This window comes from Hemitrygon akajei, chromosome 17 (genome assembly GCF_048418815.1).
Source record: "Hemitrygon akajei chromosome 17, sHemAka1.3, whole genome shotgun sequence".
Lineage (NCBI taxonomy): Eukaryota > Metazoa > Chordata > Chondrichthyes > Myliobatiformes > Dasyatidae > Hemitrygon > Hemitrygon akajei.
This window is the reverse complement of record NC_133140.1, coordinates 51,332,719-51,352,465: the sequence shown is the minus strand read 5'-3', so window position 1 is coordinate 51,352,465 and position 19,747 is coordinate 51,332,719. Positions and strand designations below refer to the sequence as shown.

Sequence of the window (19,747 nt, the reverse complement as noted above, 5' to 3'; positions counted from 1 at the left end):
ATTTTTCCAGCTTTCATGAATCCGTTAAATTCTATGAGGTTTTATATTTGATAACCAATTATGTTACCAAGCAATTTATAATCAATTTTCATGTGTTGATAAGTAACAAGTGTACTATAGCAATATGCATATTATTTTAAATTTCATTATGCTATTTATGCAAATATTAAACTTTTAACAGAGCTAGTGATGGGTCATTGCCCTGAAACAACAACGGTTTCTTTCTTCACACATGCTGTCCAATGTGCAGAATACATCAATTCAGAAGCCAGAAGCACTTGAACTATATGCCAATTTGCTCAACTTCATGACTGTACAGTGCTGCCACAGTGGGCGACATAATGTGTTAGGCACTAGACTTCCTTTAATGAGCCTGGTGGTGTGTATTTTCAAGTCAGAAGATACAGAAGCTTGAAAAAATGCAGGACCAGGCTCAAGGACAGCTTTTGTCCTTCCATTAAACAGACCTCTTGTATGGTAAGATAGAAATTTTGACCTCTCGTTATCATGGCCCTTGTATCTTATTGTCCATCACTTTCTCACTTTCTCTGTAGCTGTCACGCGATATTCTGCATTCTGTTATTGCTTTCCCCTTGTACTAGCTTGATGAAATGATCTCAATGAGTGGAATGCAAAACAAGCTTTTCACTGTATCTTGGTCCACATGACAATAAATAAATTACCAATTATTGTCCAACGTGAACCTACTTAAAAGAATACCTGCAGAACAGACCTCATACAATCAGCCCAGGTCTTTCTTTGATTAAGAAAGGCTGCAACTCGGCATCTAGAAAGCACTTTGAAAACCCATTTCCCACTGCAGTACTTATGTACTTGTCCCAGTCTCCACATTAATGGCCTCATGTTGCCATAGTTTTCTGCTAACTCTTCCACAGAATTTTTCACAGACTGCTTAACAGCCAAAGCTTACCCTTACTATATCTTCTTTCAAGATCAAATACCAGACGGTTGCACAGAAGGAAGTGGCTGTCTCATCCTCTTTTTAAATACTTCACCTGGCTTAAATAAGAGTTCATGTAGAAGCATTCATTTCCCATTGCAGTAGGTGACAAAGATGATGGCACTTGCTGGTACCTCTTTACTGAGTACTTATACTTTAATTCTTGCGTTCCACATTGCTGCAGCCTTCCAAGTCTTTCCACCTATCAAGAAGGTGATGTGCATATGTTCTTGTTCTCTGCTCTTCATTACTACAAATCCACCTCGCCAAGCAATCACACAGGAGGAAGGTGTAAACATTCTGCTCCTTATCACCTGATCTGTCTCGGCCTAACATTTTTCTCATTCCTTCCCCCGCTCTTTGAAAGCTGCAAACCCTTCACCCAGTTCGAAGGAAGGATTGCCGCCCTGAGATGTTGACTGGTTTCTCCTGCCGCGATGGTGTCTAACAGTTGAGTTCTATTGGGATTTTTATTTTTGTTTCCGATTCCCGTCTGTGGTTTTCTTCATTTGTCAGGTGTGAATGATGACAATACAGCAAATAAAGTGGGCCGAACCACTTAGTTTACCATTGTAGGATGTCATCAAATTCCTTCCCAATGAAATCATATCCAGGGAACATGCTGGAAGCACCAAATTACACCCCAGATAACTGTTCAGAGACACACCCATCTGTATGTACAAGATAAGATTGAATGTTTAAAATGAGAAGTTAAGAATCTGCCCTGAGTTGTCTGCCAGAATTTCCTGAAAATTGGTATAGAAAGAAATGCAGGTGATGCACAGTGTAGGAAAGATTTGGATAATTGTGTGCGTTTTAATCACTTTCCTCAAACAGACTATATATTGGCATGTACTTTGCTATTCATGGAAGTCATTAATGCTGGAACGGATATATTCCATTAACGAGGAATTTTTACTCAGATAATTGATACAGCATGCAGAGTTAAAAGAACTTATATTCTATCATATGGGTGGGTGGTAGACGAAGGCAACTTCTCTTCCCACCAGATTAGGCTGCAGTTTCAAATAGTCATTGTGGGTTTTCTTCCATTGTACTTCTATTTCCAAACAGATCCTTCTCATCATCTATGCTAGAGTCAGCCCATTCAGGTGTATAAACACTTTCAACATCTGATGTAGTACATTGTGGTATCTCTTGTGATTTTTGCTGCCTGAACAATCCACCTTTTCAGTACTCAGATGGCCCTCCCAGAAGTGCTTTCTGTAAAGCTTCTCAGGACGGAGTGTCTTGGCTCGAAATGCCAACTGTACTTCTTCCTATCGATGCTGCTTGGCCTGCTGCGTTCCACCAGCAATGGTTTCTCTCAGTAACTTCAGTCTGGGCTGAGTTGGGAATGGAATGACATCCTCTCACTTCCTGTATACCAAACTTCAGAAAATAGGATCTTCTGATTGTTGTCACATGTAGGTCTTGTCTTCTTGATATAACTGGGAGTTACGTAGGTATTCTCAAATAAATGTCGATGCCACTGAGAAGACTGTATTTTGAAGAGGCGTCCACACAGAGCCGTAAAGCTTTCCCATGCTGCTGTCTTGCTTTGTTAAAGCTGCCAAGAATGATGAATTGACCAGTTCTCCTGTGAAGAGCATCAGTGATCTGATAAATCCATGGCTGGTGAAGCCATGTTGATCCTCCATTGCAGCCTCGTGCATCATGGGAGATGAAGAATTGTGCTTGCCTTTGGTGCCAGTGGAAGACCAACAAAGCAGAAAAAAAATACCCCATTCCTTCTTTGCTGAAGTGCACTCTATTTATGCAGGACCCACAAGAAAAGCTCTCACAAGGCTTTCTGTATATTCTATAGGGACAGGATTGGTGAAGACCGGGGCATTGGTTAGTGGATGGTAGTGTATCCTCTTCTAGAATTGATGCCTGATTTTTTTTCTCTCTCAGCTCTGTCCTGTGCTTGTCTTCTGCCTCCTTCATTTCCAGGACACTGGGGCAATGGTATTTCCACATCATTTGACCCACCTGCTCTCTAAGATAGGCAATCAGAACATGCCAGTGTTTGTACAAGCAAGTGCAAGTATTTTTGTTCACAATTCTACCCAGACCCCCACAAAAGCTTTAGAAATTATTAATCAGCTGTAAAATAAAAAAGTCATTGCTTAAGCCTGACTGTTCCTCCCTATTCTCTGTGACAGGCCCAACAACACCATAATAATAGGTAGTGACTCTGTTTCTGCTCTGTGATCCAGTAACATGTTCCAATCAAATACAGAGGAATGTACCACCAGGTGAAAAATATGAATCCAGTTCAAAAGAATCTGTAAGCGAAACTTGTCTTTAGATTGCTGTATCAGGCAAACTGGTTCAAGCATGTCCTCTAAGTAAGGAAATGCCATCCTTATCTGGACTGCCTTTTATGTGATCTCAGACCTCTCCCAGTCATTAACTCTGAATTGGCCAGTTACTTACACATTGATATTAACCACTGCAAAGCACAACCAACCACATGGTGGCGTCTTCATTTTGTGGATTGGTTGACTAACTTCTGGGCATATGTAGTAAATGCCAATCTTACCAGTAACCCACAATTAGTCTTAAAATCTCTCAACTAACTGACATGAGTGCATTAGCAATTGCAAAGCAAATGAGCCCTCAGGCACTTCACATTTTGCCAATACGCACATGTGGATTAAACATGGACTCAAAGAGAGTGATTGTATTCCGGGACGATGTGTGAATTGCCAAAACCCGGCAAAAGTATTTCATGCACCTGGATTTTTTGTGTCATGTAAACACTGCCAATGCACTGAAAACAATGGAGAAATTCTCTCTTTTTCCAACTCTTATTTCTTCCTGCATTCATCGTATATTCTGGCTGCAGAGATTACTTACTTCTCTAAATTTGTTACACTGCAGGAGGAGCTGTGTTATAAGCAATGTTTTCTTAAATATGTCATAAAATATGCCATTTAATTTACCTTCCAATTAGTGCCATTGTAGAGCAGCAGGGAATTGTGAGAAATGTGTATTATAAATGGAAGCTATACATTTTATGAATGTAATTCTAAATCTAATACAATCAGTGGCAAGCAGTGAGGTATCAGGTTTAGTTCAAAGATGGTGTTCTTATCCAAGTCAGAATATTGTGGCTGAAGTGATTTCTGTGATTTGGAAGGTGATCCAATGAACAAAGAGCACAAATACTTCATATTCAGACCATTCAGGAGAATCCTTCAGGAGGGTGAACCCATGGAAAACATCTGGCCCAGAAAGGGTGACCTGGCTGAATACTAAAGACCAATGCCGATCAATTGGTTGGGGTATCCACTGTTACCTTTAACCCCTTGCGTCATCAATCTGAGGCACCCACCTACTTCAAGCAGGCTTCATTTATCCCAGTGGCTAAGAAGAATGTGGTAAGAGAAGCGACATAGATCTGCTCCAATTTGCCTACTGTCACAACCAGGTGCCATTGCATTGGCTTTCACTCAACCCTGCAACATCTGGACAGTGAAGCTGCATACATCAGGATGCTCTTCATTGACTACAGCTCGGCATTCAACACTATCATCTCAAACAAAACTAACCAATAGGCTTCAAGACCTAGGCAGTTCAGATCAGCAACAACATCTCCTCCACAGTCTCCATCAGCACAAGTGCACCAGAAGGTTGTGTGCTTAGCTCCCTGCTTTACTTGCTTTATATGTATGACTGTGAGGCTAGCACAGCTCCAATGCCATATTGACATTTGCTGACCAAATTTAAGTTCATATTTAATTTCATTGGTGTTAACCGAATCAAAGGTGGTGACGAATCAGTGTATAGGAGGGAGATTGAAAATCTGGCTGAGTGGCGCCACAACAACAACCTCGTGCTCAATGTCAGCAACGTCAAGGAGCTGATTATTGATTTCAGAAGGAGAAAAATGGAGGTCCATGAGCCAGTTCTTTTCAGGGGATCAGAGGTGGAGACGGTCAGCAACTTGTAATTCCTCAGTGTTATCATTTCAGAGGATCTGTCCTCGGCCCAGTATGTAAGTGCCATTATGAAGAAAACACAGCAGTGCCTCTACTTTCGTAGAAGTTTGCGAAGATTTAACATGCTGTCTAAAACTTTGACAAACTTCTATAGATGTGTGGTGTAGTATATAAAAAGGGCCTCAGCCTGAAACATCATCCGCTTATTCATTTTCTTAGAAGCTGCCTGACCTGCTGAGTTCCTCCAGCATCTTGTAAATATATTGACTAACTGCATCAAGGCCTGGTACGGAGACTCAAATTCCCTTGCACAGAAAAGCCTACATAAAGTAGTGGATGCAGCGCAGTCCATCACGGGTAAATTCCTCTCCGCCAGTGAGCACCTCTACATGGGAGTGCGGTTGCAGGAAAGCAGCGTCCATCATCAAGGACCCCCACCATCCATGCTATGCTCGCTTATTGCTGCTGTCATGAGGAAGGTTCAGGACCCACACCACCAAGTTCAGGCACAGTTATAACTTCACTCACCCCATCACTGAACTGTTCCCACAACCTATTACTTCAAGGACTCTTCTCATGTTTTCGTTATTTATTGCTTATTATGTTTTCTTTATTTTTGTATTTGTACAATTTGTTGTCTTTTGCACGTTGGTTGTTTGTCCGTCCTGTTGGGTGCGGTCTTTCATTGATTCTATCGTGTTTCTTGCATTTACTGTGAATGCCCGCAAGAAAACGAATCTCAGGGCTGCATATGCTAATATATATGTACTTTGAAAATAAATTTACTTTGAACTTTGAACTTTTTTTCAATCGACGGCAAATCTCACGCATCTGCAGAATCTCGTGCTTTAAATTTCCATCCCGCCGTCTGTTTTGCACCCGAGGTATTAAACCTCGGTTTACTCTGCCCTCCGGTGGCTCTAAGATCAGTGGCACTATCGTTTCCAACAGTTCGACATCAAGCTGTCTGGTCATAGTATCATTGTTGATGACTTATTTGATTGCTAATTTACATTACGTTACAACAATGTTTTGAAAGGTCTTCGCCGGCTGTTAAGTTTTGGAGAACCCCCCGGGTCCTTAACACATTTTTCATAACATGCTTTGTTTTTAAAGCACTGTCATTATTCTAGTCGATCCTGGGAATCCAAGGCACTGTAGAAAGACTATAGTCGGGAGTAATCGAGAAAGGTAAAGGCTATACAGTACTGTATACATATAACAACATCAGTATTAGGCGACGTTGCTTAGACCTGCTCTTTGCAACCCATTAAAGTCCCCACACGATGGCAATCTAACTCCACTTACCGGAGTTGTGCTGTCCAATCATGGCTGCATTGCCCGGGGGTGGAGTAACTGAGGCGGGGGTGATTGAGGAGGTTGCCGCTCCGTCGCTGACAGTTTCCGCGACTCGCCGCTTGTCTGTGCCGGTCGCTGGCGTGGAGCGTACGCTGCTCCTGCGGCGCCCATTACTCTGAATGTGAGAGACCGCTTCGGCCGCTTGCATCTCCGGACTGTAGCGGGCTGTCACCCGTAAAGTCGCCTGGGCTTTATGTTCCTGAGTTTCGTCGTCAATAAAGTCGGTGACTCTGCATTCATAAACCCCCTCGTCTTCCTTCTTAACACTGGAGAGGCGTAGTTTATGCGAAATATCATTTCCCATTACCCGGACAGTCTGTAGACAAAGAAAGGGCCGCAACACGTAAGGCGCTCCAAATATTTGAAATAAAATCAAAGGCACTAACCGGGAAATTATTGATTTGCCACCGACTTCTATACCAGTCAGCAGGAAGAATGAGAAAGACTCGCGGTCAATAAAGTAAATGAACAATTAAAACTACCAGACTAACGCTATTAATAATCCGAATTGAAACATTGCCGTGATGTTTTATTTCCACAAACATCGAATAATTAATGGAACGATATTAATAAAAGCAGCCAATATCGGCGAAAATATAATAATACTAATGTGGACACTTGGTGTTTCCAGCATTTTATGTTTTTATTTCAGTCTTCCAGCATCTGCAGTATTTTACTTTTAGATTGGCGAAATATTGACAGTAAAGATATGCCAAACGTATTTAATTTAGAAAATAACAAAGGCGATTAAAGAATTAGAAGCTAGAATTAAAGTTTTAAAAAATAAATCGTAGCTATTTTTCTCGGGCGGCACTTTAAACGAAATTCTGCAAAATAGTCGATCAAGCTATTCAATTTTATATTGACCACGAAGTACACAGCAACATGTGATCTTTGCCAATGGAACTCTCTATTTCTAGTGCAGAACACGTTATTCCTCGTGTAGAGGTCGGGTTTTTTTTAATTCAGAGTGACCAATAAAACATTTTCGTTTATTAATAACACATAGAGGAAAATAACACTTACGCTTATTTTGGTGGCATCTTTATTTAACGTAACCTAAAACAAGAAAATAATATGCATCACATTTCTTCGAGAAAGAATATTTTTCTATTATGAGTGTCAGTTCTTCCTGCCAGACATTAGCCGAGGGAACAGACTTTCAGAAGCCGGGGTGTATGTAGTGTCATTTCTTGGTCTCGAGTTCTACACTGTAAATTGCGATGTGTCATGAATGAAAGTATTTAACTTCGGGGTTGTTTTGTTCTGTCCGACGTTAGTGCCACATCTGGAGTTAGATTAGTATAGCGTCAGCAATTATAATGCAATTAACTCAACTGATTCAGATCACAGCTGGAATTTTATTAATCTGCCTTCAAATTAGGAACTGACGCCATCAATTGCTTGACACGTAATACTGTATTCACAGAATTATAAATTAGTATCCAACACTATATCAAAGCTAAGGACGTGATACAGACCGGCAGCTTTTCGGGACTATAAATGCGACTCGCTTCCGATAGCACAGAAGTGCACAATAGCTCGAGGAGCCGTGACACAGATCCGTCCGTATCCCGCGCATTCCATTGCAACACCCTTTCCCCAAGATTCATCCCCGTTCCTCTTTACGGATCTGGGCCGAAGCAGGGAAGATCTAATTTCCGTGGCCATACTTGGTTTGCTCCTGGCAACTTAGAGCGTCAGGCCACTGTCGTGTCGATGTATTCAGTAGGAATGTGGTCGGAATCAAAACCGGCCGAATATTTTAAAGTGGTGATAGTCATCATCGGACTCTCCCGATATTCCTCGGTGTATTCTCACCTTCGCAGGCGACCTCCCCCTCCCCCGACACCCCCTGTTCATTCACACCTTTCCTGGCGTTGCTGCCCTGATTTTCCCAGCTCCCCAGCTGCCGGGAATTGCAGCTCCTCCTGTCCATGTCCTAGAGTCCCCCAGTTTAACGCAAGGTATTGTCCGAGAGAAAAAAAAAAACGATTTCACCTCTAGTTTTCTCCCAGATTAAGCACTAGACTTCCTAAAAACCTTACATTCCGGCCTCAAACTAGAACTGGGTCCAAGTTTATTTTGGAAGTTTCGTCTTAAAACTCGCCCCTGCATTGAATTTGCGCTATTGTCAAACGTACTGCTCCAAATTATTGATTACTTTCCCCTCAATATTATCTTGGACTCGAAACCTGACACAGATACTAATTATGCAACCTAGTTTTTGTCAAGGGCCATGCTATACATTATCATTAGGGGTCTCCATGACGACCCAGACTGGACACAGGCTGGGACGGCACTGGTTTTGCCTATTTCAGCGCCACTGGGTTGTCCATGCCCTGGACTTGGTTGTTTTTAAAATAATTGTACCACTAGCTTTCTCGGACACATCTCCTCTCATTGTTGTTGAGGGATAGGGCACAGGCTGTAGTTGATTTCCTCCAACCATCCCATCGTGGTTCCCGTGATTGAAGGTTGCACCAAGCGGACGCGGGATTTAAGGCACATCCGCCGGCGCAGCACCAACGCCCCGAGGCCCGTGTCCAATTCCCTCACCTTGGCCCTGTTACTGGCCTGGGCGCCGAGTGTTAGCCCATGTGCCAGCTCTCTGGCTGCCTCCTTTAGATACCACCACTGGATCTCCAGAGAGTACGAGGTGGTCCCGCTGGCCCGGAACGCACAAGACATCTCAATATCATCCCCCTCTTTCGCAGTCACATCCTGGGGGACTTCAAGAAATTTTGCTGCCAGGAGAAAAGAGAAAAAAAACTAATTTTAGACCGATGGCTAACAAACATCACTGGTGAGGCTTCGCCTGACTTCAGTGAGACACCAAGATTGCATTTCTCCTCTTTCTACGATTTCACCCAAGTCATAATTTAACTTGGACTACAACAGGTACAATAGTCTCCGAACCACTGCAGGTCTATCATTTCTCAAGTCCACTGTTTACAAGCATTTAAGAAACCACAATATTGTGCAGTTTTAAAAACGCGCAAGCCCTTACATTGCCCGAATCACCCAATTTCTCCCATTGCAATTTAAAAGAAAATTTAAACGTTATTAAAGTAATTGCATATAGGTGAAATGTTTTGCTGTATCAGCTATTAGGTAGTTTTGAATAGGACATCGTGCGACCAAGAAAACTAGAAATATTAATATATCTTGAAGTTACATCCAATGGTGGGTAACGATATATTGAAATTAATAATTCCATAACTTATAGAGTGCACGCATGCAATTAGAGGTCTCCAGCACATACTCATCCGTGGCTAATTTGCCATAGATTGTTAAAGACAACGAGACTTGCAAAGCTCTACAAAACGAAGACACTGACATAAATTGCAAAGCACAACTCACCGTTAACACAGAGCAAAAGCGGCGCGTTTAGCATCAGGTAATAGAGAATACTGGTGATCCCTCGATTTTCCATTTCATAGAGACTTGTTAATGTCCAGGACAATCGTTAGTGGTGTTAGATCTTGAGCCCTCTGGAGCGCTGCAATCCCATCGCAGCTTCGCTCTCCAAGGTTACAAATGTGGAGCACTCGGCTCGGCGTTGTGTCACGGAGAACGGACAGCGCGATCGACAAGTTGATCGGAGCCCGTCCTTCTGTGCACTCCTGGTATCTGACCACGATGCCTCCCAAACTCACAAACACGTCTTGCTTGAATTTATATTCGAATTAGGTATGATTAGAAGCACAAGTAATTTTCCCAATAAAAGAAGCTGGATCTGGTTGCAGGGACGTGGCGGGGGAGTGATTCCAGATTAGACACGCTGACCCCCATCCCCATGTGAATCAAATCTCTGGTACCGGGAAGCCCTCGCCGATCCTTTGGGGTTCTAAGAGACACGCGCCTCCTTGCCTTTTCTTTCTCCGCTTGTGATTTTGTAGATTAGCGGCTGGAAAGGCGACGGAGTCTCCCGGGCATTTCCAGAGAGTAATAATATGTTTGCACCTTGCGCTCACAACACAAAACAAGGGGCACCGACATCCCACCCAACAGGCAGGGCGAGGGAGGAAAGCACACTTACGCACACACACACACAAGCTCGGCCGGCTTCCACAGCACCCTCCTGAACCTATCGGGGCAATGAACACAACTGACGTCTCACGTAATCGAGAGGCAAAGGAGCTCAAAACATCCCGAGTTGTAAATCCTCGGCTGCGCCATTCGCGCAGGTTCAGCTCCACATCCGCCCGTCACGGGGGAATATGAGCGCACAGATGTTGGTGAAGGTGCGTCCTGACTTGTGATGCTATGGGAATCCTAATCAGACAGCCCAGGGAATAATGAATAAGATCGGTGGATCTGCCTGGAGCTTTTAAACGGAGAAGAATTTTAGCTGCTAAGGATTAGGAAGGCGAATTTCAATTAGATTTTTGGCTTTGAAGATTGTGTTAAAAGGCGATTTTAATCTGTACAAAAATAGCCCACGACCCGAAATTCTCTTCAATCCGCAGTCAAAGTGTGGAGACGGGGGAGAACGCCGGACCTCTGCCTTCTATTGACACGCAAGATTGTGTCCATTGTCTCCCTGGTGGAGTTCTGAACGGTGCTGTGCGGCTGAGTGTGGCCAAACATAAAATGCATCATCCTGATAAAATCATCTTACCAATTAAGGGATCTTATTTGTCATTTTACTGCAAGGCATGTTCCATGCAATTTGTTGTCAGTGCTTTGTGTGTTATGTACCTTTTTATACCCTACCCTGTGTCTGATGAAGTCCCATACCACACGATTTAAGCGTGTGCCCCGTTATTAATATCGATCGGCACGAACCCCACCCCCACTCGTGTCGGACGCCACTTCTAGGGCGCGAGTGTTAACCCAACTTTCTGCCTTATAGATATCAACCCCCGCTGGCATAGCGCGATAGCGGATATCCAATAATCAAGGACTGTGGCTGGCAGGCTACTATTATTCAAGTTCATAAATTTCACTTTCATCTTCTTATCGCCAGCGAGAAGTTTCTGCATGGAAAAGCAAGAGAGCGTTCCATTGGAAACCGCTCCTGTTGCCTTTAATCCTGCTACTAGTTTGCGTTAATCCCTTGTTCACATTCGGGCGCACACGCCGATATTCTTCTATGCGAGGCAAGGGTCCGCGTGCACGCGTGGCGCAGCGTCGCACCTCGCCGCTCCAGCTCAGGGGAATGCATTTCACACAGCGGCTTGGTAGTCAGAGCTCCCCGAAGCGGTCAGAACCCCGCGACCTCAGCGTTACGCTGCGAAGCGATGCGGTTTCTTAATGCAATACGAATTTTACAACAAAGCATCACGAAATAAGCTGATCTGTTTCCCTTTCTTGCCCGGTAATCCTAATAGTATGTTATAGTTACGTGCCAGCGAGTTCAGAGTCTTGATAATCCCCGAGGGGTAATCTTTATTTTGCGGATTTTCAATTGCATTGATATCGAAACTCAGCGGCTGACATTCTGACTGTTGCGTTGCATTTCAAACCAGGCAGATGAATGTAACTCAGTTAATATGAAAGCAGCAGAAAGCACTGGTTAGCGGACTAGTCGGCAGTTGTGGAGGGAAGAGCGGTGTTGCCTATCAGGGTCGTGATCTGGAAAGGTGGTGGAGATCAATATTGCCCGACACCCTACCTACTTTACAGCATATTTTAAGATTAAATTTCCCGCATGTGCAGTAATTTTTTTTGCTTAGAGTGTGCCTTTTCCTTTTTGGAAGCGCACCATCCACGCGCTCGGCTTAGAATCCAGACTAAACTCAGGAGAGTTGGTGATATATTGACAAATATCATCCGTAGCAGAAGAAACAGTAAACTACCCTATCAACAAACGATCCCCGATGCTTTGATGGTTAAAGAACAATTCTCTCTGAAGGCAGCGTATTAATCCCGCAAAATGCAGCTTTAAACGAGTAGGCTGTAAATTAGTGCCCTTTTAGCGGTGAACTTTGAGAATGGTTCAGCCTGGTGATTTAACGTGAACATCTTTTATGTTCCCACATCTGCGAGTCAAAAGATAATTGCAATGATCAGCCAGATCTCCACTCTTGACGGCATTCGTACTAAAAAACATTTTTTTTTGTTAGTAAGGGCGCGGTGATGTCTGTTTTCCGTTCTGTGTGAAAACCAAATCACAAACAGAGGTGGCAAAAGGAAACTGACATCTAGTGATCAGAGAATACACAATAAAGAATGAGTTGATGGAGTCGTTTGTTTATACAGATTCAGTTTATTTTCAGAAGCAGTTTCAGCGTGTAGTGGCCAGTCAACATTTTTTTGTATGGGCGCCAAATTGATTTCAGTGCAGTTCATCTGACGTGGGGTGGGGAGGACTGAACCAGAATGAGGTGATGAAGACATTGACGGCTGTAATCACCAGGATCAACCCAGTTACTATGTTATTCAGCAGGTGTACTCTGAAACCGAAGAGAAAACAATTTGGAAACAAGTACACAGAGATGACATCCTCTCATCGATTTCCTATTGGCCGTTAGCTTGCGGCAGGTCTCAGGCAAGCGTATGCAATATGGAACGGTGCCACCACTGTATTCTTTTACTGAGATCAGCATTCATTTCGTAAATATTGGACAGTTGTGTACACTAATGTTGGTGGTTTGGTTTCAGACTCCTTCCCCCTGTTGTTTTACCTCCCCCCACCAAATCATGTGCAGGTCGTCTTTAGATGACCACTTCCATTTTGCCTCAGGAACCCTTGTCACTGCTGAATCAGAATCAGGTTTATTATCACCGGCATGTGACGTGAAATTTGTCAACTTAGCAGCAGCAGTTCAATGCAATGCATAATCTAGCAGAGAGGGAGAAAAATAAAATAATAATAAAAAATAAAATAAAACAATAATAAATAAACAAGTAAACCAATTACATATATTGAATAGATTATTAAAAATGTGCAAAAACAGAAATAATGTGTATTAAAAAAAGTGAAATAGTGTCCAATGCTTCAAAGTCAATTTAGGAATCAGATGGCAGAGGGGAAGAGGCTGTTCCTGAATCGCTGAGTGTGTGCCTTCAGGCTTCTGTATCTCCTGCCTATTGGTAATAGTGAGAAAAGTACATGCACTAAGTGCTGGAAGCCCTTAATAATGTACGCTGCCTTTCTGAGACACCGCTCCCTAAAGATGTCCTGGGTACTTTGTAGGCTAGTGCCCAAGATGGAAATGACTAGATTTACAACCTTCTGCAGCTTTCTTCTGTCCTGTGCAGTAGCCCCTCCATACCAGACAGTGATGCAGCCTGTCAGAATTCTCTGCAAATACATTTAGAGTGTATTTGTTGACATGCCAAATTGCTTCAAACTCCTAATAAAGTATAGCCACTGTCTAGCCTTCTTTATGACTACAAGTTTGTATTTGTCAATCATCCTTTTGGAATAGGATGGTTAATACTTCTCAGTTCAGCCTCATTTTTGCCAAGTTGCTCAATTCTCCCACATTTGACCAAGCCATGCTTTGGCCCTGTTATACCATTGTAAGTATTTTGGGGAAAAACCCTCAAAGACAAACAGATTATAATGCAAGAAAATTTGTAATATTCCCTACATTTCATTTCACTTATTTTGTTAATAGTTAATTCTAAATATTCAAGGAGCTCATTTAGTAATTAAAAATAACAAACAATGAAGATTGGTGTAAGAAACTTTGAACAATGTGTTTAAACAACCTCAATGTAATCACTGCAGGCTTGTGCTATGGCTTTAACCAACAGATTGAAAAACATGACTGTTAAGTCAAAAGGGTCACTCACACGGACCAGTCAGAAATATGGAAAACCTAAATCCCCATGTTCACCAAACATAATTCTTAAGATTCAAGACAATCGTTGAAGGAAAGTAGGTGAAAAATATTGTTCCTGGGAATGCCTAGTGGCCAGGCAGAATTGCAAAATGTGGGCAAATGTACCCTGGACGTTATGTTGTACGGATGTTTTTTATGTTTTTTAGGGTTTTAATTGTTAAATTGTTATTACCTCCTGGACTAGCAGGAGTTTTCTGAAGGAGGCCAGCAGTGACAGCAAGTCAATCAGAAGTATATATATGTATATATGGTTGGAGATGGTGCTCCTAGACTATCATCTAATTTCCTGCATTCAGGATGGGAAATGTCAGAAAGAGAAGCAGCTTGACTTGTAAATAAATTACTGCCAGCTCAAAGATTCATGGGGAACTCTGCCAGACTGCTTTGAGGGTTGTTGCATATATTTACCAAAGAATGAGAGGGATGGCAGAAAAAAAAACACTTCTCAGTCAGTTGTCTGATATTTGCCACGGTTATTCTATGAATACTTAAGAAATGTTTGTTTCAGTGCTCAAAGGATATATGATAATATTTTTAAGTATTGCTAACTTCAAATTTAAGAAGCTATGACCTTGTGAAAAAATTCCTCACAAATCATTGTGTCTTTGGTAAGAAGACCTCAAAGAAGAAATCGTCATTCTTATATAACTACCTAAACTGAAGAAGCCAATTGTGAAACCAAAGTTGTGCCCCCTCCTCTACATAAAAAAAATGTAATTAAGCAATGTTATAAACTGGCTATGCACAAAGTCTCAAGAACAGTTAAAAGTAACACCAGAAATATTAATCTCAAACATCTAATTTAAATGCAGAACCCCAATCAGCTTTATATAATACATAATTTAATTTTCTGTACAATTCAGAGAACATCTAGTGTATCCACTTGCAAGATTTCTTATTCTGGACTCCATTAACACAGCAATTGTTTTACTAACACCCTGGAGTAAAACAGCAGCTTTATTCTGAGACCACAGTTAAAACATTTGCATGGCAAAAGCAAGGCATTAAAACACTAAGTGATATTGCAGGATTTCTCCTTAACTAAAAATCACAGTGAAATTAAGATTATTATGGTGTGAAAATATTAATATGAAATGATTAGTGATGTTTTGTCAAAGTTAAACAGCTGCTGCACAATACAGATCACTTTCTGGATGAATGCATAGACTGATGTATATGCATTTTATTTGAATAAGATCCCATGGATTTGCTGGTGTGAAATAAGGTGGTGACTGCTTTTGATATAATTGAGATTGGGCGATTTAGCATTCTTTGCACCATGTCCAATATTGAATTTTCCAAGGTATGTTATACAAGTATATCTGAAATTTGTCTGATAGCTGAAATTCCCCTCCTTCTTAAAACAGAATATTTATTATATGAGGTGATAATTATGCAGTGCTATTATACAGTACATGCCATTTTCCATTATTGCCAAACTTAAATCATGCATGAATGAAGTACTGAAAAACGATAAAGGTGGAAGTTAATCTTCATTTTTAAAATGGACTTGAGCCAAATGCCATTCTTGGCTTGTTTCTTTGCGTCTGGGAGAATCTTCTTAAAATTGCCCACCCCTTCTCTCTCCCTCCCCACCCACCTCTCTATATGGCACAATGTGGTTCAATGCTTTGGCACTTCTACAATATACAATGCATTACATGATCTAATTTTTCAATGAAGTTTTAATTTAGTATTTTAGTACATTTTAAATTTAGATATTATACATTTAAATTGGAGTTATCTAGGTAATTGCTTTAGGGGTTTTTTTGTTAACGTTCAATCCATTTTGTGCAATTTGGCTTGCTATGTATTGAGTTGCTCGGGCAATGACTTATGGTTTTTATTAATGCTCTGTACTCTATTACTGTTATAGCAATCTACCACAGCTGATGTTTAAGAACTTCCATCAATAGCTTTCAGTCACTTCAGAAAAGCACCACTGCTATCTCAAAAAAAGCTTTTTACTTTTCCTTTCACAAAGAATAATTCCCTCCCTCAATCCTGCTAAGTAGTAGCCTTTGAATTCAACTTAATTCACTGTTTTTTTTGTGGTCAATGACCGACTTAATCCTTTTGACTTTAAAGGTAATTTGTGTTTTTGGTGAGAGTGGTGGGAAAAAGTTGACCATTCTTTTTAACCAGTGTTTGCAACCTTATGGACTTCGTGTACAAACACTGAGGTTTTACTCATTACCTAGGTAACCAGAAAATGATCTTGGCAGGTCTTTCTGACAGAAAATTGTATATTAAAGTAAAAGGGTCAGAATTAAAAGCTGAAGTTTTGATTAATGTTATGAAATCTGATAAAATATTTCAGATACATGAAGAGCAGGTTTTAAACAATTGTTTTACAGTTAATTTCTCAAAGGTTGTGAATATAAGGGATATTGGTATTGAACATTGAGCTGTAATCAATAAATAGCAGTTTGACATAGGATTGCTGTTGTCTAGGTGGTCCAAGGCTGGGAGTAGAGTGAGTGAGAGTGCATCTGCTGTGGACCTATTATTGTGGTAGGCAAATCACAGCAGGTCCAGATCCTTGCTTAGACAGGAGTTAACTCTAGCCATGATCTACCTCTGAAAGCACTTTGCCATGATAGATGTGAGTGCAAATGGGTGATAGTCGTTGAGGCAGCTCAATCTGCTCTTTTTTGGGAACCTAAATGATCGATGCTCCCTTGAAGCAGATAGTAACCTCCAACTGCAGCAATGAGAAATTGAAGTTATCCTTAAACACTTCCTCCAGTTGGTTGGCACAGGCTTTCAGTGCCCTATCATTAAGGACCCTCAGCACCCATGACATGCCTTCTTCTCATTACTACCATCAGAGAGGAGGTACAAGAGCCTGAAGACATACACTCAATGTTTTAGGAGCAGCTTCTTCCCCTTTGCCATTAGAGTTATAGAGACACTCAGTGGCCATTTTATTAGATACACCCATATACCTGCTTATTAATACAAATATCTAATCAGCCAATCATGTGGCACCAACTCAATGCATAAAAGCAGCTAAACATTGTCAAGAGGTTCAGTTGTTTAGACCAAACATCAGAATGGAAGAAGAAATGTCATCTAAGTGACTTTGACTCTGGAATGATTGCTGGTGCCAGAGTATCTGGGAAAGTGCTGATCTGGCATTTTTACACAGAACAGTATCTAGAGCTTGCAGACAATGGTGACAAAACAAACAAAAAAAATTCAATTGAACAGCAGTCCGTGAGTGAAAGCACCTTGTTAATGAGAGAGGTCTGAGGAGAATGGCCAGACTAATTCAAGCTGACAGAAACTCAAATAACATTGTCACAAAGTTACCACTGAATGTATGTTCATGGTCTTCTGCTAATGAAGCCCATACAGTTAAGGTTTGTTGTGTTGTGCATTCAGAGATGCTCTTCCTCACACTCTTCTTGTAACATGTGGTTATTTGAGTTACTGTTGTCTTCCTATTAGTTTGAACCAGTGTGGTCATTTTCCTCAAACCTCTGTCATTAACAAGGTATTTTTGCCCACAGAACTGCCAATCGCTGGATGTTTTTTGTCAGATCACATTTCCATCCCATTCCGCCTCTTCATCGTGTCAGCATGCTTTCATGCATTAAGTTGCTGCCACATGATTGGCTGATTAGTATTAGTATTACCATGCAGGTGAACAGGTGTACTTAACAAAATGTCCACTGAGCTAATAGGTAGTATATTTTATGTATTGTACAATACTAGTGCAGTAAAGGAACACATTTCACAGCATATGTTAGTGATAATAAACCTGATTCTGATTCTGATTTGGAAACAAAAATCGTTCTTTTGGTTGTGGTGATACTGCAGCATCAATTCCAAACTGTTACCTGTCAATGTACTTGTACTGTATGACATTTTTGGCTCGACATCTAACTGCTGTTTATTGATGGCTATTTTCAGTAGGAGCTGCTGTGGAAGTCTCACCCTAATACTCTTAAAGGGGTAGTAAAAATAAAAGTTATTACTACTATTTCAATGTCTGCATTGGGTGGGTAGGAAGAAGAAAAACAAAAGTTTGACACAGTAGCCTGTGTTCTGAAGTTATCTAATACATAAAAAATTGCAGATCATTAAAATGTCATTGCAAAAGATCATGGTGATTTGATTTGTGCTCGATTTTACCTGCCATTGAAAACCCATGATTTTTCATGCTGATATTGCTGACTTTGGGTAAATTAACTCAGTTGCCACAAGCACAAAAGCAGTTCCATCCTCACACTCTTATTCAGCTTTGCTTGTGATACAAGGAATTCTTGACTGTGTCAAGTTAAATGTTAACATAAGAGGTACAAAGTGAAAGACAAGATAAATCTTCAAGAAGCAAGCTCTGTATATACGGCAAGAACCAATATACCTGTCACTGAGCCGGCGCTCAGGATCATCACATTCTATGTTCTTTGATCCTTTATAAATTAACAGGGCTGCAACAATCAACTGAAGTATGATGGAGATGCACTGTAAGACAAGAGATTTTAACATTGGACAGAGCATGTAATATATGATGTTGCAAAGCACCCCTTGTTTACTTTGATATTTCTCTAAACAATCTAGATGTAAAAAGAGTTCCTCACTGAGGCACACTCGCATCTAGTGCAACATTCTTGAAACTTTATCAGGTTTCAGTATTTCAAGATAATTGATTTCTGTCTGTAGATTTCTTATAACTGAGCAGTATAAAAGGAAATGAATTGCTTATCTGCTGGTTTTTAAAAAAAAGTTTATTCAAATATAGAATGGTTGAACCTAAACTATATTAATCTGTTATAAATCTATAGAGACTTTTAGTTGTAAAATGACTTACATAATTAGAACCAAACTAAATGCTATTGAAATTGGTCCTTGGCATATGGGTGATAATAACTCTTTATAATTTTATAACTGAGTGATGTGTTCTAGCAACACAGAGATGATGAGGATTTTAGAGGCCACATGATAAGATTGGAAATTTCCTTTCCCTTGAGAATTGTGCTGGATTGTTTTTGCTTTTATAATAATGTGGCACATTTGATGGTTACTTTCAAAAATAAAATCCTGTTTCTCAAGTGACCAAATTTTACTGGATCAGCTAGAAAAGGTGTAATTTGAAGCTATACTGCTGGGTTACAAAAACTCAAATATAGCACATACTTCTAAGTAAGTACAGCTTTCTGTGTTGTGGTGTTAAGTTTATATGTTGTGGTTGCATAATCAAAATCATGCATTATTTTCAATATTCATATCATTATATCCAATTCTTTCTAACCAAGTCCACATTAACAACACCACAAAGTAAAAGGCATTTTGTATACGCACCAACAGAACCAAAAGGAAATAGTAAAACCGAATTCCTGGACCTTGTTCCAGGAGATGTTTCATTTGTGATGCATTTGCAGTAAATAAGGCTATGTCCAGAAAGCCTTGGGCAATAGTCTTTGTCCTGGCATATGTGTTGATGTTCCTTATTACCTAGAATAGAAAGCCAAATATAAATACGGCACATCATACCTGAAATCAGCTTTTAAGAATTTTAAGAACACCCGACTGTAATTAAACTACTGTACCTAAACCATATTTTCTCATTCAAAACTGATTAAGTATTCCATTTTATTGATGGTTCCACAGTAACATAGAAGCACAGCACTGAAATGTGTAATTTGGTTGAATGTTTGAAAGCAAGTAGA

General features: G+C 40.8%; 1 protein-coding gene across 4 annotated transcripts in view; it reads right to left on the bottom strand.

The window, feature by feature from the left end:
- vstm2b (V-set and transmembrane domain containing 2B) overlaps positions 1-19,747 on the bottom strand; it is an 86,400-nt gene that overhangs the window by 35,841 nt on the left and 30,812 nt on the right. For 2 of the 4 annotated variants that reach the window (XM_073070091.1, XM_073070092.1), the window contains exons 1-4: positions 9,634-10,832; positions 8,830-9,017; positions 7,297-7,329; positions 6,220-6,586 (exon numbers count right to left, since the gene is read on the bottom strand). In XM_073070091.1, coding sequence (XP_072926192.1) covers positions 6,220-6,586; positions 7,297-7,329; positions 8,830-9,017; positions 9,634-9,706 — 661 coding nt within the window. In that variant the 5' untranslated portion in view covers positions 9,707-10,832. Of the gene's footprint in view, positions 1-6,219; positions 6,587-7,296; positions 7,330-8,829; positions 9,018-9,633; positions 10,833-18,441; positions 18,543-19,379; positions 19,533-19,747 lie in introns of those variants that run through there. The other 2 variants (XM_073070093.1, XM_073070090.1) reach the window with 2 other exon arrangements.